General features: G+C 46.5%; 1 protein-coding gene across 5 annotated transcripts in view; it reads right to left on the bottom strand.

Moving 5' to 3' along the window:
- SHANK3 (SH3 and multiple ankyrin repeat domains 3) overlaps nucleotides 1–26,610 on the bottom strand; it is a 748,791-nt gene that overhangs the window by 529,225 nt on the left and 192,956 nt on the right. For all 5 annotated transcript variants that reach the window (XM_045026870.1, XM_045026889.1, XM_045026909.1 and 2 more), the window contains exons 7-9: nucleotides 8,296–8,447; nucleotides 7,435–7,602; nucleotides 5,890–6,006 (exon numbers count right to left, since the gene is read on the bottom strand). In XM_045026870.1, the coding sequence (XP_044882805.1) occupies nucleotides 5,890–6,006; nucleotides 7,435–7,602; nucleotides 8,296–8,447 (437 nt within the window). The remainder of the gene's footprint in view (nucleotides 1–5,889; nucleotides 6,007–7,434; nucleotides 7,603–8,295; nucleotides 8,448–26,610) is intronic.

Below are 26,610 nucleotides of genomic sequence, written 5' to 3'. Positions count from 1 at the left end.
CAACTTGTAAATATTCCTTTTGCTAAAGGGTTTACCTCTGTTTGCTGTAACTTTCAACCTAAGGCTAGAGGGGGTTCCTCTGGGCTCTTTGAATCTGATTACCCTGTCAAGTTATTTTCCATCCTGATTTTACAAAAATGATTTTTTACCTTTCTTTCTTTAATTAAAAGCCTTATTTTTTAAGAACCTAATTGATTTTTCCTTGTTTTAAGATCCAAGGGATGGATCTGGACTCACCAGAAATTGGTGGGGGAATGGTTAATTTCTCCTTGTTTTAAGATCCAAGGGTTTGGATCGGTGTTCACCAGGGAATTGGTGAAGTCTCTCAAGGCTACCCAGGGAAGGGTTATAGTACTTGGGAGGGAGATATTCTGGGGGGAGGTAGACAGAGTTTCCCAAATAACTCTTAAATGATTTGGGTGGTGGCAGCAAAACCAGATCTAAGCTGGTAATTAAGCTTAGGGGTTCTCATGCAGGTCTCTACATCTGTACCCTAGAGTTCAGAGTGGGGAGGAACCTTGACAACTGTGCCTTGGGTGGGGGCTGCTCCCCATAATCTGGTCATGTTCCATCCCTTTCTACCTCTTTGGGGGTGCTGTGCTTCTGTTAAAACACAGCAAAGTTTAGGCAATATTGTGGTTTGAAGCCAATGTTCTTCCATCCCTCCCATAAAGGCTTATGTTCCCTAGGGACAGACCTCTGGACAGAACAGTCTCCCAGCTGTAGAGTTAATGCAGCTGCCACCCCACAAGCTATAAATCATCTGTAATGTAACACTATCTGTTTAATAAGAAATAAACACAACATATCATTTCTCATGCCGGGGGTCTTTCAGCCACCTAAACAGAGGAAACTGAAAACTCCATTTACAATAGGCAACAAAAGGAACAGAATCTTGGGGAAACCTGAGTCTAAACCTACATAGCCCAGAAAAACAACCAGGGGAGGTTAGTCCTGATGGAGTGGCTCTGCTGCTCCCTCTAGGGAGTTCCCCCAGCAGGCCCTTGTGCGGTCAGCGCTGGGATCACATTAATGTTCTCCCCAAAGCAACTGGGACAGCGAGAGCAATGGGTGACACACACTGTGCAGGCAGGAAGGCAAGACATCATTGCGACAATCTTCCCTGATGGGCTTTGTGCTCTCTCAACAGCAGCAGGCTCTCTGGCCACATGCTGCAAGTCTTGTTCTCTCCAGCTGAGGAAAGGGCATTGTTCATGTCAGATGAGACAGAGACATATGGTAGATGTTATCAGCACACTGTTGATAATTAACTAGATTTTCAGTTTTCAGAGGGGTAGCCCTGTTAGTCTGCATCAGGAAAAACAACAAGGTTTTCAGTGTCAGGCGATGACTTCTTGAGTAAAGGCTGCACTATTGCTTCCTTCAGGGCAATGTGTAGCCTGCCTTCTCTAATCTCCACAAGCCAGGGGCCCATCACTTTCCCACCGGCCTTCACCAGCCAGCAGGGGCATGGATCCAAAGCACAGGCTGTGGGATGAAGTTCTCCCAACACTTCCAGTTCCTCAGTGAGCATCACAGCTGGGACTCTAGCAGAGAAGACAAGGCTCTTGTTCCCTGAAGACCCTGCTCTGCCACCCCAGAAGCTGACAGCCTATCCCTAATCTGATCTGTTCCGTCCCCAAAACAAAAAGTAATTTCCTCACACCAGGAGAGACTCAGACCAGTTACCCAACTGAGAAAGTCCAGAGTTACCAGAGTATCTGATACGACATACAGGCACAACGTAAGAGTTTAAAAAAACCTTTATGCTGCAACTGATTGACATGAGACTTTCGCCACTAGTGCTCTAGCCATTTCCCACTCACTTCATTTACTAAGGTCATCCATAAACCAGGGTGACCTATGAGAATGAAGCCAGCAAAGAGGGTGCCTAGGGCAACCTTATCAATGGTAGAGGGAAAAGAGTATTATGGTGTCCTACCAAAACACTGAAGGAGTGGTCTGTCAGTGGAACAAGATTCTCCTAAACTGTCTGGAACCTTTCTGGTTCCACTGATCTCCAAGGACTGAGACCCCTCTTCTCAGTAGGAGAGATGAGCCCCAATCTCAAAGTGGAGGAGTATATGATCAGTCCATGGCACAGGTTAAGGTCTGGTTGCCTCACCTCCAATCCCAGTTCAAAACTAGGTCCAACGTGTGGCTAGCTGTCTGGGTCAGACCAGTAAATACCTTGGATGTGCCTATGGTCATCATGGTGGCCAGGAAATCTGGATGTGCAGTAGTAGAAGATGCACCTTCATTCCCACTGAAGGGATCACTCAAACTCTGCATTCTCATTGCCATTGTAATGAGGAATTCAGACTGCTGATGAAATGACTTGGCAGTGCAGCAGGGCGAGCAGTGCCCAGGCCCATCTTAATCCCACGTCAAGATCCACATACTGACTGGACACCCTGCCAGACCCAATTTTAGACAGGGAGACTTTCTGCACTGTAGGCTGGATACATTCTGCACAGCCACACCTCCTCCCTGTTGATTTCCCCTGGGTTCATGAGGTACCGAATACCCAGCTGATGACACCTGTGCCAGGACCGGCCCCGCCACGCCCTCCATCCGAGATTGTGGCCATGCATAGGAAGCCAGGGGTGTTATCTTTTATTAAACTACAGACAGCTGATGTTTTATTTCCCCCTGACTAAGCATTAATCATCATGAACCAAAGGCCAGCAGCCTTGTCTCCCAACAATGCCCCCTCTTGAGAAGGTGAAAAATTAAACATCCTGCTCCTGGTTTACACTGTCTCCTTACCTATTTATTACCATGTCCCTCCCTTCTAACTACCACAGGGACTGAGGAATGCAACCACCTGCAACTAGACCCCGTCCTGGGCCTCCACATTGCCAGCGTATAGCAGCATTGTTCCATCTTCTCAGTCACTTAGCCTTAGCCACCGAAGGGACATAGCTGCTGTGGTTGAGTACCCAAAGAGTGACCCCCCCCCCCAGGGCTCGCTGCAAGAGATATCTTAAACTAAAATCCCCTTCCTAAGCTAGCACCCATTCACTAGCTAGCCACTGTGTCTCCCAGCTAAGGCCCTCTCGTGGCCTATAATGCCATCCGTCTCAAAACAAACATTCCCCTCATTACTCCAAGCAGTGTGTCCTCCCTTTCCCTAGAACTGCACTGCCACTACAGCCAAACAGAGAGGCACACAGCACAAGCACTGACTTCCATGGTCTCTGCACCCTACCCCACCAGTCTCACTCTCACAGAAACAGCAGAGGGAAGAATTCAAGACTGTCCCTACCCTTAACCTCAAGGGCCTCTCTCACTCATGGATTCATACCCTTTTATCTCCACCTCTCGATTTTTAAGACTCACTCTCAGAAAGAAAGAAGACAGCACACAAATTGACGACAACTCCTGGCCTCTCACAGCACACACTGTCCCCGCAGGTCTCACTGTCAGGAGCTTTTTCCTGGTATCCGCCCTTAATTTACCCTTTCTTAGTTTACCATTTACTCCAAGCTACCCCCCTTGTAACAAAGTCAAAGATTACCCTCCCTCCCTGATATTTACACACATTGGATGGCTGCAGATTTATGTTTCCTCTACTGCTGTCAATGGATTAAAAAAAATAACTGCAATTAATCGTACTGTTAAACAATAATAGAATACCATTTATTTAAATATTTTGGATGTTTTCTACATTTTCAAATATATTTATTTCAATTATAACACAGAATACAAAGCGTACAGTGCTTACTTTATATTTATTTTTGATTACAAGTATTTGCACTGTAAAAAAAATTGCATTTTTCAATTGACCTAATACACGTATTGTAGTGCAATCTCTTTATCATGAAAGTTGAACTTACAAATGTAGAATTATGTACAAAAAAAATGATCAGTCCAACTTCTTGTTCAGCCAATCGTTCAGATGAACAGGTTTGTTTACAGTTGTAGGAGATAGCTGCCCGCGTCTTGTTTACAAGTTCACCTGAAAGCGAGAACAGGCGTTCGCATGGCACTGTTGTAGCCCACGTTGCAAGATATTTACATGCCAGATGCGCTAAAGATTCATATGTCCCTTCATGCTTCAACCACCATTCCCGGGGACACGAGTCCATGCTGATGACAGGTTCTGCTCAATAATAATCCAAAGCAGTGGGGACCGATGCATGTCCATTTTCATTAACTGAGTCAGATGCCACCAGCAGAAGGCTGATTTTAGTTTTTTGGTGGTTCGGGTTCTGTAGTTTCCACATCTGAGTGATGCTCTTTTAAGACTTCTGAAAGCATGCTCCACACCTCGTCCATCTCAGATTTTGGAAGGCACTTCAGATTCTTAAACCTTGGGTCGAGTGCTATAGCTATCTTTATAAATCTCACATTGGTACCTTCTTTACATTTTGTGAAATCTGCAGTGAAAGTGTTCTTAAAATGTGCTGGGTCATCATTCAAGACTGCTATAATATGAAATATATGGCAGAATACTGGTAAAACAGAGCAGGGGACATACAATTCTCCCACAAGGAGTTCAGTCACAAATTTAATTAACGCTTTTTTTTTTAACAAGCATCATCAGCATGGAAGCATGTCCTCTGGAATGGTGGCCGAAGCATGAAGGGGCATATGAATGTTTAGCATATCTGGCACGTAAATACCTAGCAATGATAGCTACAAAAGTGCCATGCAAATGCCTGTTCTCACTTTCTGGTGACATTGTAAATAAGAAGAGGGCAGCATTATCTCCTGTAAATGTAAACAAAAGTGTTTGTCTTAACGATTGGCTGAACAAGAAGTAGGACTGAGAAATGGGTCAATCCTGCATTGGCCAAGGACAGAGAACTAAATTGGACCCAACAGCTCGTTTCCAGCTCAAGGTTTAGGAATAACAGCAAGAGGATATATTGTAGGCTCTGAAATTTTACATTTTTTTGTTTTTGAATGCAGTTATGTAACAAAAAAAATCTACATTTGTAAGTTGCACTTTCACGAAAAAGAGATTGCACAACAGTACTTGTATGAGGTGAGCTGAAAAATACTATTTCTTTTGTTTATCATTTTTACAGTGCAAAAATTTGTAGTCAAAAATCATATACACTTTTATTTCAGTTACAACACAGAACACAATATATATGAAAATGTTGAAAAACATCCAAAATATTTAATAAATTTCAATTGGTATTCTATTGTTTAACAGTGCGATTAAAACTGATTAATTGCATTTAATTTTTTTTATCGCGATTAAGTTTTTTGAGTTAATCACGTGAGTTAACTGTGATTAATCGACAGCCCTAGTTTCCTCACAACTTTTGGCAAACTAAAAGATTGAAACTCTGTATCATCTCTCTAGAGAATGAAGTCCCTCCAATCCTCCCAGCAGTTCATTTGCTATTCTATAGATTTTCTTTAGTTTATCGTATCTAAACCGAATATAATATTCCAGATGTGGTGACACCAGAGCTATTTAGAAAGGAACTATCCCTTCCTGCTTTATGATGGAGGCCTCTACTCCTGCCACTCTTTTGCCATTCGTTTGGCATGCCAGAGGTTTAACTATGAGCAATTAAGGAAGAAGACAGAATATCCGGAAACATTCCTTGGCAATGGTACGTACTAGACAGTGGAATCATCTCCCCAAGGGAAGGGCTGGGAGATCTATCCCTTGGGAAATTTCAAATTAGACTGGACGACGTGTAGAAACGGGTCAATCTTGCATTGGCCAAGGACAGAGAACTAAATTGGACCCAACAGCTCGTTTCCAGCTCAAGGTTTAGGAATAACAGCAAGAGGATATATCCAAGCCTATGTATTCTCTATCCACATGTCCCCTCCCTGTTGGTCTGTATGCCCCCTGCCCTGGTGACTACAGTCGTGTCCCCCCTGTTCTCATGCCCATGTGCCTCATGCCTTTCTCCTCACCTGATTATATAGAGCGCAGATATGGAGCGCCGTGTTTCCTGAGGCGTTCTGTGAAGTCATGTCGGCTCCATAGAAGAGGAGATGCTCCAGGTGCTGCACATGGCCATAGCGACACGCCTACTCAAAAAGGAACAGAGAAACAATGAAACAGAGAAAAAGAGAAAGACGATAAGGAAGAACAAGAAAGTTTTGGACCCATTCACACAGATTTGAAAGTAATTTGGAAATGGCTTGTGAATACAGCCACATGGGAGGGTACAGAACACGCCAGGCCAAGCAAATCATAGCTATTCTGTTCTCAAACACCTTTCAGACTTTAACAACTGCCTTTCACCCTGCAGCGAAAGTCAGACCCATCCTCCTGTTGTCTTATCTTCGCTACACAATTATATCACAGAATCATAGAATCGAAGGAACTTCGAGATGTCATCTAGTCCAGTTCCTTGCACGTCATGGCAGGACTATTATCAAGACCATCCCTGAGAGGTGTTTATCTAATCTGCTTTTAAAAACTTCCAATGATGGAGATTCCACAACCTCTCTAGGCAATTTATTCCTAATGTCCACCTAAACCTTCTTGCTACAATTTAAGCCCATTGCTTCTTGTCCTATTCTCAGAGGTTAACAAGAATAATTTTTCTCCCTCCTCCTTTTAACAACCTTTCATGTACTTGAAAACTGTTATGTTCCCCCCTCAGTCTTATCTTCTCCAGACTAAACAAACCCAATTCTTTCAATCTTCCTTCATAAGTCACATTTTCTAGACATTCAATCATTTTTGTTGCTCTTCTCTGGACTTTCTCCAACATGTTCACATCTCTCCTGAAATATGGCACCCAGAACTGGGACACTATACTCCATCTGAGGCCTAATCAGTATGCAGCAGAGCAGAAGACTTACTTCTCATGTCTTGCTTCAAGACACAAGAAGTAATTAGTCAATACAGAGATGTATAGAGAACTTACATCGAGGTAGAACAAGTCCTTGAGGAGTCATGTTAACCAACACAAAACTGACCACAACTTTGTAGCCAGTGTGGTCAATGTTGCATCAGCTGCTCCTGGGTAAACCCCATCTATTTTAACAGTGTAATTTCCTAGTGAAGACAAGTCCTAAAATACAGAAGGGGAAGGACAATGACAGGAAGCCAGAATCTCTAGGTTACTGAGTAGTTTCTCACTTCTAGCTCTGGTCTATATAGTGATTCCAGACTGAGTGTCACAAGGGGCAACTGCAAAGAGCTGCAATGAAGACCACAGGATGGAGGCATCTCTGTATTGACTAATGCAGTAAAAAGCATCTTGTTTCTCATGCTAGCAATGGGTGTCCTGGCTGTCCTCAGAGATGGGTGTCCTGGCTGTCAGAAATGCCTGGGTATGGGAAGAACTCTTATTTGGGGAAAACTCAATCCACTGACAACAGAAAAGCATATATTGTGGGGGTGCCTAAACCATAACCTATTTTAAGAATACATTCACATGGACAACCATAAAATATAAGGCTCTAATCTAAGTGGCTTCCATCATGCCACTCTTCTAGACTCACCTGGTGGATTTCTTGCCAGCCATTCTCATCTACACAGCCCACCTTGGCATAGTCATGAAGCAGAAGCTCGCAGCAGTATGGGTCCCCTCCAACCATGGCACTGTGGTACAAAGGAGTTAATCCTCGGCTGTCCTTGTAATCCGGGGAGGCACCCAGGTCTAAGAGTGTCTGCAGGAAGAGTACAAGATTCACTGGGGATTTCTCTGGGGTCTGAACATTACAAAGATCAAGATCAAGAACAACCAGGGGCGGCTCCAGGCCCCAGCACGCCAAGTGCGTGCTTGGGGCGGCAAGCCTGGGGGGAGGGGACGCTCTGCCAGTGCCGCGAGGGCGGCAGGCAGGCTGCCTTCGGCGGCTTTCCTGCGGAGGGTCCGCTGGTCCCGTGGCTTTGGCGGACCTCCCGCAGGCGTGCCCTCCGCAGGCATGCCACCAAAGGCAGCCTGCCTGCCGTGCTTGGGGCAGCAAAATGCCTAGAGCCACTGCTGAGAATATCACAGTACAAAACCTGCAGGGGAAGGGAGGGGATAGATGTCTCTAGCCGTAGCAGAGTGCAGGACTCACTCCATCCCAGAGCTCACTTAAACAGCTTACAACTACTTATAAACAGCTGTGCACTATGTGTTCCAGACAGGTCTGAAGACAACATCCTGGCTACAGAGAGCTTAGGTTCTACCCAGACCATACACAAAGGAGGGGAGGGGGATGGCAGGAAAGCAGAGTAACTTAAGGAGAGGGCAGCATACATCTTGGGAGTAGTAGGAAAGTGGAAGGGACAGGAGTGCCCCAGATCTCCTCTTCCCAGTCTGACCCCTTCAGGGTCAGGTGACCCTTCCAGCACATCTCACCTTCCCAAGCACTCACCATCAGGGCAATGTGGTTCCGGCACCGGATGGCCTTATGAAGAGCTGTCATTCCCTCCCGAGTCCTGAAATCCAGATGTGCTCCTCCATTCTTCAGCGCTTTGATCACCTCGGCACTGTGCTCCAGCTGAGCTGCCATTGTCAGAGGGCATTCTGAAGCACCCACCCACCCAGGAAAAAGAAGAGGAACATCTGAGAAACATAATGAAATATCTTTCTCCTCAGTTCCCTCTAGCTGACCACAGGTGTCTCCTGGGCAGTTCGGTAGAAGTGCCCCATGCCCATTCCTTCACCCCAATGGTATCTAGTAGTTGTTTGTATCACTTTCTCTTTTAATGAGCTGTCTCCCTTCGAGTTCAGTCATATTCCTTCATCCCAGCTCTGCATGATGCTATATAACCTCTGCTTCTCCAGGGAGACAGCAAAGGGACACTTCACCTCCTCTCCCAGCCCAGCTGCAGACAGCAGCAGCTGCACTGTTTGAAGATCCCTTGACAGTAGGAAGCTGAACTAGGAGCTGATTTAAAACTCATCATCAGTTTCTGGACCCAAACACCCACATTTTGGTGAGGCTGGGAGTCCTGAGCAGCAGAAAGTGGAAGAGAAGGGCTGGGAGTGAGAGGGTGAAGCAGGAGTGAGGAGCAGTTACAGGGTTGGCTGGAATGTTGCAGGATGCAGGTTACCTACCGCACCCATTATAGCAAAAGGGATAACATAGGATATAGGGAGGAAATAGATTCTCTCTCCTATGGTTTTAAGACACTTAACACAATGTGCATAGGGGTATTCAGTTTTTTGTGCTGAAGTCCCAGCTATATACCAGTGGGAACTGGTGCACGAGTACGACCACATAAAAAAGACCAAATCAGAACATGACAATCAGCATCCACCGATAGAAACATAGAAACATAGACTTTAAGGTCAGAAGGGACCATTATGATCATCTAGTCTGACCTCCTGCACAATGCAGGCCACAGAATCTCACCCATCCACTTCTATAACAAACCCCTAACCTATGTCTGAGTTATTGAAGTCCTCAAATTGTGGTTTGAAGACCTCAAGCTGCAGAGAATCCTCCAGCAAGTGACCCGTGCCCCACGCTGCAGAGGAAGGTGAAAAACCTCCAGGGCCTCTGCCAATCTGCCCTGGAAGAAAATTCCTTCCCGCCCCCAAATATGGCGATCAGCTAAACCCTGAGCATGTGGGCAAGATTCACCAGCCAGCACCCAGGAAAGAATTCTCTATAGTAACTCAGATCCCAACCCATCTAACTTCCCATCACAGACCACTGGGCATACTTACCTGCTGATAATCAAAGATCAATTGCTAAATTAATTGCCAAAATTAGGTTATTCCATCATTAGGGGGATGGGATAGCTCATTGCTTTGAGCATTGGGCTGCTAAACCCAGGATTGTGAGTTCAATCCTTGAGAAGGCCACTTAGGAATCTGGGGTAAAAATTGGTCCTGCTAGTGAAGGCAGGGGGCTGGACTCAATGACTTCTCAATGTCCCTTCCAGTTCTAGGAGATTGGTATATCTCTAATTATTACCATACCATCCCCTCCATAAACTTATCAAGCTTAGTCTTAAAGCCAGATATGTCTTTTGCCCCCACTGCTCCCCTTGGAAGGCTGTTCCAGAACTTCACTCCTCTAATGGTTAGAAACCTTCATCTAATTTCAAGTCTAAACTTCCTAGTGTCCAGTTTATATCCATTTGTTCTTGTGTCCACATTGGTACTAAGCTTAAATAATTCCTCTCCCTCCCTGATATTAATCCCTCTGATATATTTATAAACAGCAATCATATCCCCCCTCAACCTTCTTTTGGTTAGGCTAAACAAGCCAAGCTCTTTGAGTCTCCTTTCATAAGACAGGTTTTCCATTCCTCAGATCATCCTAGCAGCCCGTCTCTGAACCTGTTCCAGTTTGAATTCATCCTTCTTAAACATGGGAGACCAGAACTGCACACAGTATTCCAGATGAGGTCTCACCAGTGCCTTGTACAACGGTACTAACACCTCCTTATCTTTGCTGGAAATACCTCGCCTGATGCATCCTAAAACTGCATTAGCTTTTTTAACGGCCATATCACATTGGCGGCTCATAGTCATCCTGTGATCAACCAATACTCCGAGGTCCTTCTCCTCTTCTGTTACTTCCAACTGATGTGTCCCCAATTTATAACTAAAATTCTTGTTATTAATCCCTAAATGCATGAAATTGAACTTTTCACTATTAAATTTCATCCTATTACTATTACTCCAGTTTAAAAGGTCATCCAGATCTTCCTGTATGTTATCCCGGTCCTTCTCTGTGTTAGCAATACCTCCCAGCTTTGTGTCATCCGCAAACTTTATTAGCACACTCCCGCTTTTTGTGCCAAGGTCAGTAATAAAAAGGTTACTATACATACTCATAGATTCCAAGATCTGTTGTATTAATGTAGATGGAATATATGGGCCCAAAGAGAAAAAGATGTTAACAACCCTGGCCTGGTCTACACTATGCGTTTATACTGAATTTAGCAGTGTTAAACAGAATTAACCCTGCACCTGTCCACACAACGAAGCCCTTTATTTCGATATAAAGGGCTCTTAATATCGATATCTGTACTCCTCCCCGACGAGGGGAGTACCGCTGAAATCGGTATTGCCATTTCGGATTAGGGTTAGGGCGGCCGCAATTCGACGGTATTGGCCTCCGAGAGCTATCCCACAGTGCACCATTGTGACCGCTCTGACAGCAATCTGGAGTCGGATGCACTGGCCAGGTAGACAGGAAAAGCCCCGCGAACTTTTGAATTTCATTTCCTGTTTGGCCAGCGTGGAGAGCTCATCAGCACAGGTGAACACGCAGAGCTCATCAACACAGGTAACTATGCAGTCTGAGAATCGAAAAAGAGCTCCAGCATGGACCGCATGGGAGATACTGGATCTGATCGCTATATGGGGAGAGGATTCCGTGCTAACAGAACTCCGTTCCAAAAGACGAAATGAAAAAACATTTGAAAAAATTTCCAAGGCCATGATGGAGAGAGGCCACACCAGGGACTCAGTACAGTGCCGTGTGAAAGTTAAGGAGCTCAGACAAGCCTACCAGAAAACCAAAGAAGCAAACGGAAGGTCCGGGGCAGGGCCGCAAACATGCCGCTTCTACGCTGAGCTGCATGCAATTCTAGGGGGGTCCGCCACCACTACCCCACCCCTGTCTGTGGATTCCGAGGTGGGGGTAATCTTAGCCATGCCTGAGGATTCTGCGGACGGGGAAGATGAGGAGGAGGAAGAGGAGGACGAGTTTGCAGAGAGCACACAGCACTCCGTTCTCCCCAACAGCCAGGAGCTTTTTCTCAGCCTGACAGAAGTACCCTCCCAGCCCTCCCAAGCAACTATCCCAGACAATGAAGCCATGGAAGGGACCTCTGGTGAGTGTACCTTTGTATAAAACACGGTTTAAAAGCAAGTGTTTTTTAATGATTAATTTGCCCTGAGGACTTGGGATGCATTCGCGGCCAGTACAGTTACTGGAAAAGTCTGTTAACATGTCTGGGGATGGAGCGGAAATCCTCCAGGGACATGTCCATGAAGCTCTCCTGGAGGTACTCCAAAAGCCTTTGCAGAAGGTTTCTGGGCAGGGCAGCCTTATTCCGTCCTCCATGGTAGGACACTTGACCACGCCATGCATGTAGCAAGTAATCTGGTATCACTGCATGACAAAGCCTAGCTGCTGGCATTCAAGCAACATCCATTCTTTATCTCGCTGTGTTATCCTCAGGAGAGTGATATCGTTCATGATAACCTGGTTGAAATACAGGAATTTAATTAAGGGGACAGAGATGGTTGGGCTGTTTGCCTGTGGCTTAAAAGAAATCCTTCCCTGCAGTTAGCCAAGCAGGGGGAGGAGGGGGGGTGTGATTGGCGCTGAGCTTTTTCGCATTTGGCTAGCTGGGATCTTCCCCGCTACCAGTCACGCGGTGCGGGGGGGGGGGCGGAGAGTGGCTAGCAGTGATCTTCCATGATACCAGCCACGCGGTGCGGGGAGGGGTAAAGCGATCATCCCAGAGAATTGGATTGGGGCGGTTCTGGTGCTGCACGTTAACAGGAAAGAAGCAGCACTCAATGGGCTTTGCTTGCTATTTGGGAAAGGAGGGCGCTGGATATATGAAGGCCGCAGAAGCCGAAAGACAATGGCTTACCATGGCCGCGTGCAAGCCGAATTCTGCTGCCCGGACCTGCGTCTGTGATCTCTAACACCAAAGCCGCAGGCACTCAATATTAAGATGCAAAATGCGACCTTATTCTGAGATCACATGTGCTATGTAAGGTGAATAGTGTTGTTCAACGTGGAAGAGTATAACCATTGTTCTGTAAAATGTATCTTTTTAAATACTTCTCTCCCTTTTTTCCCTCCCTCCTGCAGCTGCAAATTTTTCAAGTCTCCCTCCTCCGTCCCGAAGGCTATCTCAGATAAGGCGGTGGAAAAAAAAGACGCGAGACAAAATGTTCTCGGAAATCATGGAAGTGACCCGCAATGAAAGAGCTTATCTGAATGAGTGGAAGGACGTGGTATCAAAGTACAGGAAAGATGCTAGTGACCGTGAGGACAGGAGGGACGAACGTGAGGAGAGGAGAGACGCTCGAGATGAGAGGAAAGACGCTCGAGATGAGAGGTGGAGGCAGGAAGATCAGAGGTGTCGGCAGGAAGATCAGCGGTGGCGGGATGCAACTCTGGGGCTTCTGCGTGATCAAACTGATATGCTCTGGCATCTGATGGAGCTTCAGGAATGGCAGCAGGATCACAGAGTGCCGCTGCAGCCCCTGTATAACCACCCTCCCCCCTCACCATGTTCCTTAGCCTCCTCACCCAGCAGACGAGTAAGAACGCGTGTGGGGAGGCTCCATGCACCCGCCCACTCCACCCCAGTGGACAGCCCAACCAAAAGGCTCTCATTATTGTGAAATTTTTTTAGTGGCCTTTTCCTTCCCTCCTATCCTCCTCCCAAACCCCACCCGGGCTACCTTGTCAGTTCTCTCCCTCTTTTTATAATTAAGTAATAAAGAATACATGATTTTTAAACGAGAGTGACTTTATTTCCTTAGAAAGCAAGCGGTAATCGAAGGGGGAGGGTGGGTGGCTTACAGGAAATGAGTCAATAAATGGGGGGGGAGTTTCATCAAGGAGAAAGAAACACAACAGTCACACCGTACCCTGGCCCTAAACTGGTTTTCAAAGCTTCTCTGATGCGCACCGCTTCCTGGTGTGCTCTTCTAATCGCCCTGGTGTCTGGCTGTGCGTAATCAGCGGCCAGGTGATTTGCCTCAGCCTCCCACCCTGCCATAAAGGTCTCCCCCTTACTCTCACAGAGATTGTGGAGCACACAGCAAACAGCAATAACAATGGGGACATTGGTTTGGCTGAGGTCTGAGCAAGTCAGTAATGTGCGCCAGCACGCCTTTAAATGGCCAAATGCACATTCTACCACCATTCTGCACTTGCTCAGCCTGTAGTTGAACAGCTCCTGACCACTTTCCAGGCTGCCTGTGTATGGCTTCATGAGCCATGGCATCAAGGGGTAGGCTGGGTCCCCCAGGATAACGACAGGCATTTCAGCATCCTCAACTGTTATTTTCTGGTTTGGGAAGTAATTCCCTTGCTGCAGCCGTTTAAACAGAGTAGTGTTGCTGAAGGGGGTGTCATGAACCCTTCCCGGCCATCCCACGTGGATGTTGGTGAAACGTCCCCTGTGATCCACCAGTGCTTGCAGAACCATGGAAAAGTACCCCTTCCGGTTTATGTACTGGGTGCCCTGGTGCTCCGGTGCCAAGATAGGGATATGGGTTCCATCTATCGCCCCACCATGGTTAGGGAATCCTATTGCAGCAAAGCCATCCACTATGACCTGCACATTTCCCAGAGTCACTACCTTCTGTAGCAGCAGCTTAATGATTGCTTTGGCTACTTGCATCACAGCAGCCCCCACAGTAGATTTGCCCACTCCAAATTGATTCCCGACTGACCGGTAGCTGTCTGGCGTTGAAAGCTTCCAGAGGGCTATCGCCACTCGCTTCTCAACTGTGAGGGCTGCTCTCATCTTGGTATTCTGGCGTTTCAGGGCAGGGGAAAGCAAGTCACAAAGTTCCATGAAAGTGCCCTTCCGCATGCGAAAGTTTCGCAGCCACTGGGAATCGTCCCACACCTGCAACACTATGCGGTCCCACCAGTCTATGCTTGTTTCCCGGGCCCAAAATCGGCGTACAATGGCTAGAACCTGCCCCATTACCAGCATGATCTCCAAAGCGCAGGGGCCCGCGGTTTGAGAGAATTCTGTGTCCATGTCCTCATCACTCTCGTCGCCGCGCTGCCGTAGCCGCCTCCTCCTCGCCTGGTTTTGCAGGTCCTGGTTCAGCATAGACTGCACGAGAATGCGCGAGGTGTTTACAACATCCATGATTGCTGTCTTGAGCTGAGCAGGCTCCATGCTTGCTGTGCTATGGCATCTGCACAGTTCACCCAGGAAAAAAAGGCATGAAACGGTTGTCTGCTACTTGCACGGAGGGAGGGGTGAGGCTGTACTCAGAACCACCTGTGACAATGTTTTTGCCCCATCAGGCACTCGGATCTCAACCCAGAATTCCAATGGGTGGGGGAGACTGCGGGAACTATGGAATAGCTGTGGGATAGCTACCCACAATGCAACGCTCCGGAAATCGACACTAGCCTCGGTACATGGATGCACACCGCCGAATTAATGTGCTTAGTGTGGCCACGTGCACTTGACTTTATACAATCTGTTTTAAAAAAACGGTTTCTGTAAAATCGGAATAATCCCATAGTATAGACATACCCCCTGTTACTGCCCAAAGTTCGAGGTCTAGCATATAGACACTTAAGCCTGCTTAGTACCATGGCAAGCAAAATTTTAAACATCTTTTTTAAACTTTTTATTAAAGATACAGAAAAAGAAGGAAAAACATTAAAACATATGAAATGTAAAGTTATTAAATAAGGCTTTTGTTTTATAACATCTTTTGTTCCCATTGGCTGGGCGAAGTGTTTAAAAGGAACACACACACACACCGAATCTGACAGTCATTCAGGTGGTGTTGGTAGTCCATTTGCTGACAATGATGATGATATTGTCTCAGTTCTCATCTATGGCTACGCATATGACTCCAAAGTCCGAACCCTGATGCACAGAGTCAGCCACATTGAGGGCCTGGGAAGTCTATATCTATGATGTTTGATGATGCAGTTCTGTGGCGCCTTTCACATGCAGCGTAGAGATGATTTCCTCAATCCTGCTCAAACCTGTGGCATGCTGATTTTGTCAGAGACCGTCAAGTGAGTCCGGTTCTGAGCCATTTGCTCCAGTACTTTAAGACTGATGCCAGCCTACTGTATGCCAGCTCTTCAGGTTATCTTTGAAGCGCTTATACAGATGACCCTTCTTTCTTTTGCCCTTCTTCAGCTCCCCATACAGGATCTGTTTGGGGAGATGGTGGTCTTCCATTCTGATGACATGTTCGGTCCACCTAAGTTGTGCTCTCAGTAGCATTTCCTCAATTCTGGTTGTGTTTGCTCTTTCAAGGATCTTAATATTCATCACTTTGTCCTGCCAGCAAATGGTCATTATTGAGCGGAGGAAATTGCACAAGTTGTTTAATGCGCTGTCTATAAAGAGTCCATGTCTCAGATCCATACAGAGAGTTGTTAGAACCACTGCACTGTAGATCTTCAGTTTGGTGGGGAGATGAATGTTGTGTTGGGTAAGGACTTTTGTTCGGAGTCGGCCAAGGGCCTGGCTGGCTTTACTAATTCTTGAGGAAATTTCCTTATCAAGGGAATCATCACTCAAGATGGTGCTGCCCATCAATACTTGAACCGATCCACATTTTTCAGCTGTGTGCCTTGGATGAAGATGGCTGGTACTGGGGCATTGGAATGAGATGCTGGCTGGAAAAAGACCTGTGTCTTTCCAAGAGTGATAGTGAATCCAAACAGCGGGGATGCTTCAGATGGTATTAAAAATGGTCATAACCATCTTCCTTGGGGAAAAGAGAAGAATTAGTTGAGATGGGCTGGAGTTGCTGTCACTGCCATTGTTAAAGGCCGATCCCAATTCCTAAAGACAGAACAAGACAAAAACACACAAAAGGGGAGAGAAATCAACAGCAAAGATAGAAAACACAGTTTCTGTCTTTGGCGTTGACTCTCACTCACAACAACCTCACTGCTGGAGAAACTCAGGCCAAGCACATGATCCTATCAGCCACTCCAAGACCTGGCAAACTTTACTCACTATCAGGCTGTTTAGGGCATTGCATCTGGCTGCCTTTTTCTGGTTACAGGCTTACTGCAGTGTTGCAAACTATACAGAAGGCAAAAGGGGAGGTATAGGAAAAAGAAAAATAAGGTGGGGAAGGAAAACACACAGAATGTGGGGGAGGCAAAGTGGGGGAGGAAGAGAAGACAAAGTCATGTTTGGGATTCAATCAAAGTCAGTGAAGGTGGCAATGGCATCTGGGTCCCTCTCTCTAGCCAGGTCTGATCAGGACATCTCAGGATAAGGAGGACAAAGGCCCAACAATGTAACAGTAGATACCATGGCCCCAGGAGACTGTGGGGGTGGCAGCCATAATGGTGAAGCTCACTCCTTCCTGTTCTCCCATCTTTTAGTTAGCCAGAGTTGCAGTTGTTTCTCTTCTTGATTTTGATTTACTCCGAAGTCTTTTCTCTTAGGACTCCAAAGGGAATGATGGGAAGAATAGCCCATCCCCTCATTATTTTGTTCACCAATTAGATCTAATTTCTGAAACACCAATTTTGGTTCATTAATTTTCAGTCACACACTCTTCTTGTTTACCAGGCATCACCTTAACACAGTCCTTTAGTTATTTCAGTAGGCCTTTTTCGTTTGTACTAATTAAGTTTTTTCTGTCTCCTTTTTACACTTTTTCCCCATCAACATTTGTTGTTATAGATTAGTGTGACATTTTGTGAACTTTCACTCACTGTTTACAGTTGAGCTTACAGTTGTGATAACTGGGCCTACAAATTTACCCTAATAGCACCAGTTAGTTAATCTTTATTTCTTTGCATACGTTTTTACGGGTTGGAGTATTTTCACTGTATGAAGTGTTATGTGCATAAAACTATATGTACTGAGCTATTTCCAGCCAATAAAGGTTTATGGGCATCTTCTTCTTCTTGTATCCTTGTCACAAACTAGATGTTTTATCAGAATATGCACAAGCAATGGCTCTTTCCATCGCTGCAGCAAGGTCCTCCTTCATACAGGTCTCCCCAAAGAGTCGGCAAACGAGCAGGTGGTCCATGGTCTGCACCGCACTCACATATATTTGTGTCATTAGACTAGCCCATTTGATCATATTAGTCTTTGATCTACCAGTTTGCTTGCACAGGTGGTTCAGGCATTGTCGCATTGACCAGTCTGTGTTGTCCCCTATGGGAAGGTCTTTCTCGGGTTCCACGTCTATTTCAGTGCGTCCAAAAGCACATAGTCTTTAATTCCATAACCTCAGTTGTGCCTTTCCAGCTGTCGTATCCAAAGGCATAACACTGGTCATAAAATTCTTTCACAATTTAAGGAGTTTGATTACTCCTATATGACCATATAATGGATGCCTTGGATCTTCCACCTGCCATGATCTTTCCCTTTGGCTTGCTACCTTCCTCCTGAGATCAAGTGGTGCAATGCCAGACAGTAAGTACAGATTATCCTTTGGTGTTGGCTTTAGATATCCTGTTATTCCAGGACAACTGTTGGTTAGAACAGAGTCTAGTTCCTTAGCATGGATAGATTGTTTCCACACTGGATATGAATACTCTGCTATGGAGTAGCACAAACAATAGCAGTGGTTTGCAAAGTAACTGAGGTGATCAATTTTCAGAGGATGTTTTTGATGGATGCTAACTTTCCCTTTTGTCTTCTCTACAGGTACTTTGAGGAAAAGTGTCCGGTCCAATGTCACCCCCAGGTACACGGGGTTTGGGTGATCAGCCAGTGGGATTCCATGTTTCGTTTCCGCTTGGCTTCTCGATGGTGTAGGTGAAAGGCTGTCACCTATGTCTTGTTGGCACGAAGCTGGTTCTTCTCATTCTCTATCGCCTCTCACCTCCTATCGAACAGCATCTAATACTGAACAAGCCAGATTTAGATTAGGCAAGTCCTGTACTGGCCAAATATTAAATATCACTCAGCACAGAGAAGATGGACTTGAGAGAGGGATGATAACAGGCACTATGTTCATAAATCTATCAGCGGCATACAATACAGTCAACCACCAAAACTTCCTTGCCAAAGTCTACGATATGACTGCCTAGTGCAGCTCACCATCTCTTCTGGAGAACTGGAGAAGAGATGTTTTTACATAAAACTGTGCAAAAAACAGACCCACTAGAGACAACAACGAAATGACCTCCCGCAGGGCAGTGTGTTGGAACCAATCCTCTTCAACAGATATACCAATCACCAGCCCATACAGAGAAATACGCGGAGCTTTATATTTGCTGACGATCTATGCATTATATCACAGGAGAAGGATTTTGCTGCTCTCAAGAACAGATGACGTACACTGAGCAACCTCTAAATGTATTACGATAAGGACTTGCTTTGTGCTAACCTGACCAAGACAAAGGTGACGGCCTTTATGGGCATAATTCCACATGTGATAAAAAACCTTCCGTTTATAACAGCACATGCCCCAAAACAACTCAGAAGTATCGTATGGATTGGGTCTGCTGAGCTTCTACGGTGTGTAGTTTCCTTTAAGGATTTGAGAAGCATCACATATACTTGGTCAGAAGGGAGGGGATGTAGAGCAGGGACCCTACCCTTGATTAGCAAGAGAAGAACTCGGACCGTCAAGACACGTATTATTGTGCTGAAGTTCAACATTTTCAGGAGACAATTCTCCTAGAAAATCTCCCTTCTCCAACCAACTGGAATGTATATTTTTACCTGTGAAGAGAACAGTAGGTCCAAAATGATCCTTGTATAACACTTTCTATGTAAAGGTTGTTCACAGTGAATTATTCTCTAGCAAAAACGGGGACCCATTTTATACTGGCTTTGATGCTTTAAATATTATCCATCTGCATGCTTTTCTCTCCGTCAGCTTTGCTATTTTTTTAATGTTAATTATGACAATATTAGGGCTGTCGAGAAATTAAAAAAATTAATTGTGATTAATCGCACAATTAAGAAATTAATTATGACCAATCGCGATGTTAATACTAGAATACCATTTATTTAAAAAATTTTGGATGTTTTCTACATTTTCAAATATATTGATTTCAATGACAACACAGAATACAAAGTGTACACTGCCCACTTTATATTTATTTTTATTATATGTATTTGCACTATAAAAAAACAAAATAAATAGTATTTTTCAATTCACCTAATACAAGTACTGTAATGCAATCTCTTTAACATGAAAGTTGAACTTACAAATGTAGAATTATGTACAAAAAATAACTGCATTCAAAAATAAAATAATGTAAAACTTTAGAGCCTGCAAGTCCACTCAGTCCTACTTCAGCCAATCGCTCAGACAAACAAGGTTGGTTAAAATTTGCTGCCACTTCTTGTCTACAATGTCACCTGAAAGTGAGAACAGGCGTTCCCATGGCACTGTTGTAGTCAGCGTCACAAGATATTTACATGCCAGATGCGCTAAAGATTCATATGTCCCTTCATGCTTCAACCATAATTCCAGAGGACGTGTCCATGCTGATGTTGGATTCTGCTCAATAATGATCCAAAGCAGAGCAGACCGATGCATGTTCATTTTCATCATCTGAGTCAGATGCCACCAGCAGAAGGTTAATTTTATTTTTTGGTGTTTCGAGTTCTGTAGTTTCCACATCTGAGTGTTGCTCTTTTAAGACTTCTGAAAGCATGCTCCACACCTCATCCCTCTCATTTTGGACAGCACTTCAGATTCAAGTGCTGAAGCTATTTTTAGAAATCTCACATTGGTATCTTCTTTACATTTTGTGAAATCTGCAGTGAAAGTGTTCTTAAAATGTGCTGGGTCATCATCCGAGACTGCTATAACATGAAGTATATGGCAGAATGTGGGTGAAACAGAACAGGAGACATACAATTCTCCTCCAAGGAGTTCAATCACAAATTCAATTAACACATTTTTTTTAACAAGCAGCATCAGCATGGAAGCATGTCCTCTAGAATGATGGCCGAAGCATGAAGGCGCATACGAATGTTTAGTATAACTGGCACGTAAATACCTTGCAACACTGGCTACTAAAGTGCCATGCGAATATCTGTTCTCTTTTTCAGGTGACATTGTAAATAAAAAGCAGGAAGCAGTATCTCCTGTAAATGTAAACAAACTTGTTTGTCTTAGCGATTGGCTAAACAAGAAGTAGGACTTAGTGGACTTGTAAGCTCTAAAGTTTTACATTGTTTTGTTTTGAGTGCAATTATGTAACAAAAAATCTACATTTGTAAGTTATGCTTTCATGATAGATTGCACTACAGTACTTATATGAGGTGAATTGAAAAATACTATTTCTTTGTTTACCATTTTAACAGTGCATATATAATAAAAAATAAATATAAAGTGAGCACTGTACACTTTCTAGTCTGTGTTGTAATTGAAATCAATATATTTGAAAATGTAGAAAAATATCCAAAATATTTAATACATTTTAATTGGTATTCTATTGTTTAACAGTGCGATTAATCATGATTAATTTTTAATGGCGATTAATTTTTTTGAGTTAATCATGTGAGTTAACTATGATTAATTGACATCCCTCGAAAATATATTTTTGTTTGAAAACTAGCAATCTTCTAAGCCCTCCTCCATACCAACTCTGCTGTGATGCACACAAGAAATCCACCAACTAACAATGGCAGCTGGAACATCAGTTGGGGAGAGTTGACATTTATTTATTTAAACTTGCCAAGGATTTAGAACCAGCAAGTTGAGCACTAAGCTAACGAGAGGCCTCAATGCTGTTACCCCCTCATCCTTTCTTTCCCCCATCCCTCTTCCTGTTTGTCACATTCTTTTGTTACATCTTTTCTTTAGATTGCATGTTCTTTGCGGGCAGCCACTACTACTTCTTGTATATCTGTATAGCACCCAGAACAACCATACCCCAATCCTAACGGGGTACTGAGGGAGCTACCCCGGTGTTAATAAATCATAATGATTGTTTCAAGACTATGCTGAAAATTATTTACCAAAGGATTCCCAAGGTCTGCCTTTACTCAGCTTTCTATATATATAGTACAACACAGAAAATATCAGAGACACTTCAAAATGCAGCAGAAAGAAACTATTTTATAATCTCTCCTACTGGAATGAATATGTTCAATTTCATTCATATTATCAGAAGGGAAAAATCCACTTCCCCTTGAGAGTTAACTTTAGCATTTAGAAAATATGAAGCTGTTTTTCCAAGTTACAAGCATAGATTCATAAATCATAAGGCCAGAGGGGACCTGGCCAGAGGACTTCCCTAAATTAATTCAAGATGATAATCAGCCTTGACTTGGGAGCCTGGCTGCAACCTTACTAAAGAGAGACAAGAGACTTCCTATAATGCTCCCGTAGCTTTTGCCATTGTCATACGAAGAATCTGTCCCTGATATGCACAGCCTACAAGCAACAAATAGAATCACAGAATATCAGGGTTGGAAGGGACCTCAGGAGGTCATCTAGTCCAACCCCCTGCTCAAAGCAGGACCAATTCCCAACTAAATCATCCCAGCCAGGGCTTTGTCAAGCTTGACCTTAAAAACCCCTAAGGAAGGAGATTCCACCACCTCCCTAGGCAACCCATTCCACTGCTTCACCATTCTCTGAGTGAAGAAGTTTTTCCTAATATCCAACCTAAACCTCCCCCACTGCAACTTGAGACCATTACTCCTTGTTCTGTCATCAGGTACCACTGAGAACAGCCGAGCTCCATCCTCTTTGGAACCCCCTTCCAGGTAGCTGAAAGCAGCTATCAAATCTCCTCCCCCCCCCCGGTGCCCCATCTCCTCCTCCACCTCCTCCCCTGAGTGTGCTGCATCCCCGCTCCTCTGTCTACTTGCTGTTTGGCGGCATGCTGGGAGAGAGGAGGAGGAGCAGGAACATGGCGCGCTCAGGGGAGGAGGCAGGGAAGAGGCGTGGCCGGGACGGGGATTTAGGGAAGGAGTCAGAATAGGGGCAGGGAGGGGGCAGAGTTGGGGAGGGGACTTTGGGGAAGGGGTTGGAATGGGGGCGGGGCGGGGCCAGGAGGGGATGGGGCAGGAGTGGAGTTGGGGTGGGGCCAGGGGCAGAGGGGGGTCAAGCACCCACCGGCAGGAGCAGAAGTCGGTGCCTATGTACACAGCGCCATGTCACCAATGCAGCATACACTTTCAGTTGAGTGCAGATGAATTGTTCATAATTCACCCGACACACTGAAGTGAGTTCAATAAGGTGTCGCTGATTTGTCAGCCAAAAGTTCCAAGTAATTAGATTAAAAGATTTTAAGGGACCATTTGGATCATCTAGTCCAGCGGTTCTCAAACTGTGGGTCGGGACCCCAAAGTGGGTTGCAACCCCATTTTAACCGAGTCACCAGGACTGGCGTTAGGCTTTCTGGGGCTGGGGCCAAGGCTAAAGCCTGAGCCTCATTGCCTGGGGCTGAAGCTAAAGCCCTAGCCCCACCACCTGGGGCCAAAGCCCAAGGACTTCAGCCCTGGATGGCGGGACATGGACTTCGGCTCTGGCTCCCCGGCCTGGGGCAGTGGGGCTTGGGCTTAGTCTTTGGCCCCGCCACCCAGGGCAGCAGGGCTCAAGCGAGTTCAGCCTTTGGTCCCCTCTCTAGGGATAATATTTGTTGTCAGAAGGGGATCGCGGTGCAATGAAATTTAAGAAAAGACGGTTACTCACCGTTGTAACTGTTGTTCTTCGAGATGTGTTGCTCCTATCCATTCCAGTTAGGTGTGCGCACGCCGCGTGCATGTTCGTCGGAAGATTTTTACCCTAGCAACACTCGGTGGGTCGGCTAGGCGCCCCCTGGAGTGGCACCGCTATAGCACCAGATATATACCCCTGCCAACCCATCCTCCCCTCAGTTCCTTCTTGCCGGCTACTCCGACAGTGGGGAAGGAGGGCGGGTCTGGAATGGATAGGAGCAACACATCTCGAAGAACAACAGTTACAAAGGTGAGTAACCGTCTTTTCTTCTTCGAGTGCTTGCTCATATGCATTCCAGTTAGGTGATTCCCAAGCCTTACGTAGGCGGTGGGGTCGGAGTGAGATGTTGCAGAATGCAAACTGCTGAGCCAAAGGCTGCATCATCTCTGGACTGTTAGACCAATAAGGCAAAGGTGTGGACCGAGGACCAGGTAGTAGCACGACATAGCCCCTGGAAGGGTATGTGAGTCAGGAAGGCAGCAGAAGAAGCCTGAGCCCTGGTGAAATGAGCAGTAAGGTGGCTCGATGGAACATGGGCCAAGTCACAAGAGGTGCAAATGCACGACGTCACCCAAGATGAAAACCTCTGGGAGGAGACAGGTAGGCCCTTCATCCGGTCTGCCAATACAATGAAGAGTTGGGGCGTACGAAAGGGCTTTGTCCGGTCGATATAAAAAGCGAGCTCCCTAGGACGTCTAGGGAGGGCAAATATGCTCCCTTTGCGATGAATGTGGCTTCAGAAAGAAGACCGGAAGGAAGATATCCTGGTTGATATGAAAGGTCAACAGCACCTTAGGGAGGAAGGCTGGACGTGGTCACAACCGCACCTTGTCCTTGCGAAACACAGTATACCGTGGGTCCACCGTGATAGCCTGAAGCTCGGAGACTCGTCTGGCCAATGCAAAGGCCACAAGGAAAAACTGTCTTTCAGGGCAGGTATCTCAGCGAGCATGTTGTCAGTGGCTCGAATGGGGCAGGCATGAGTCTGGTTATAATCAGGTTGAAGACCCAGGTTTTGGTGGGGCGGCGAACCTGGGGGTATAAACGCCCCAAGCCCTTGAGGAACCTAGAAACCACAGGGTGTGAGAAAATGGTGCGGCCACGCTCCCCTGGGTGGAAGGTAGAGATGGCTGCCAAGTGTACCCTTAATGATGACCGCGCCAGGCGCTGCTGTTTGAAAGATCAGAGGTAGTCCAAGATGGAATGGATCTGAACCTCGGTGGGAGAAACATTGGCGTTTCGTAGCAGCAAGAGAACAACAAGCAGCACTTCCAGTTGGCCAGATACGTTAACTGAGTGGAAGGCTTCCTACCACCCAGGAGAATCCTGTAGAACCGAGGCAGAACAACGTAACTCGGATCGGTTTAGACCCGCAGCAGGCATACTGTGAGGTGCAGGTATTGCAGGGCTGGGTGGTGACGTTTGCCGTGATCCTGCGTTATGAGGTCTGGACAAAGAGACAGGGGAATCGGGTTGGCTATCGACAGGTCTAGCAACATGGTGTACCAGTGCTGCCTGGGTCACGCTGGAGCGATCATGATCAGGTGCACTCTGTCCCTGTGGAGTTTTAGCAGGACCCTGTGAACCAGCGGGAACGGCGGGAAAGCGTGCGGCAGACGGCTCGTCCACGGCATCAGAAAAGCAGCCAAGATCGAGCCCGGGGAGAGGCCTCGGAATGAGCAGAACTTCTCTCTCGTTCTGTTCTCGTGAGAGCGAAGAGGACTATGCGGGGAAAACCCCACTTCCGGAAATGGAATGGATAATGTCCGGAGGAATCGACCACTTGAGAGACAGGAAGGATCTGCTGAGGCGATCCGCCAGAGTGTTCCGGACCCCTGGGAGAAAGGACGCTACTAGGTCCATCGATTGGGCTGTGCGGGAGTCCCAGAGCTGGATAGCTCCCTGCAAAGAGGGGAGGACCGTGCTCCTCCGTGCTTGTTTATGCAACGCGTGGCCGTTGTGTTGTCTGTGAACACCGAGACACAACAGCCTTGCAGGTGCTGCTGCAGCGCCTGGTACACAAGGCAGACTGCTCTCAGCTCCCGGACATTGATGGGCAAGGCCAGCTGTTGAGCCAACCGAAGGCCTTGAGTGCGAAACTGACCCAAGTGAGCACCCCAGCCGAGAGATGGGGCGTCCATCATGAGGGACACCGAGGGGTGAGGTGGATGGAACAGCATCCCTGCACACATCAGGGAGGGCGTCGACCCCCAGTTGAGGGAGCCTAGGACGCTCGTGGGGGGGGTCGAGGTGACCATGACCATGCTGTCTCTGCCCAGGTGGTACACTGAGGTGAGTCACGATTAAAGTGTACGGAGGCGAAGCCTGGCATGTTTGGTTACGAACGTGCAGGCAGCCATGTGACCCAGGAAACCTAGGCAAGTTCGAGCCAAAGTTGTCGGGAAGGTCCGTAGACCTTGTACAATGGTTACCATCGAGTGAAATCAAGGCGTAGGTAAGCAGGCTGTGCGATACTGGAGTCCAGGATAGTCCCCAGTTAAGTCTATTCCCTGTGTGGGAATCAGGGTGGATTCTTCTATATGGATCATCAGGCCTAAATGCAGGAATAGGACCTTGTCGACGCCCACATGAGTGGTAACTTGGGCCCCGGTGGTCCCTCGAATGAGACAATCGTCTAGATACGGAGAACGTGTATCCGACGGTGGCGGAGAGGGCGGCGACTACAGCCAGACACTGTGAATACACATGGGGCTGTATAGAGGCCAGCTGGGAGGACCGTAAACTGGAAATGACGGTTGGCCACAAACCGGAGGTACCTTCTGTGTGGAGGATAAACGGCGACGTGAAAATACGCGCCCTTCATATCGAGGGCGGCATACCAGTCTCCGGGATCCAAGGATGGGATGACGGTCCCCATGGACACCATGCGGAACTCCAGATATATCATAAACTTGTTGAGCTCCCGCAGGTCTAGGATAGGTCTGAGACCTCCCTTCACCTTGGGGATCAGGAATTAGTGGGACTAGAACCCTTTGCCCCTTTTGTCCTTGGTACCTCCCCTATAGCTCCGATGGGGAGGAGCGTCCACACGTCTCGCAAGAGGAATTGCTTGTGAGAGGGGTGCCTAAGAGGAACGAGGAGGGATAGGCTTTTGCCCGATTGGTGGTTAGGAGGACCCTGATTTTGGCCCCTTTGGGGTCCTGGCCAACGCCTACGACTGCCCCAGCGACGCCTGCTGGCAAAGCCCAGTCTTTGTCTAGGCGCAGGGTAAGGGCAGCGAGGCTGGGCGGAAAGGTCGGCGGTGAGACATCGGCATGTACATGCCGAGAGGGAGTGCATAGTGACCTTGCTGTACTTTGGGCCTTGCAGCCTAGGGTCAGGTTTTTTTGGGGTTTTTTTTTGAGAA

This window comes from Mauremys mutica, chromosome 1, assembly GCF_020497125.1.
Source record: "Mauremys mutica isolate MM-2020 ecotype Southern chromosome 1, ASM2049712v1, whole genome shotgun sequence".
In the NCBI taxonomy this organism is placed as follows: Eukaryota; Metazoa; Chordata; order Testudines; family Geoemydidae; genus Mauremys; species Mauremys mutica.
Note: the sequence above shows the minus strand (reverse complement) of the source record. Positions and strands in the feature narration are given on the sequence as shown.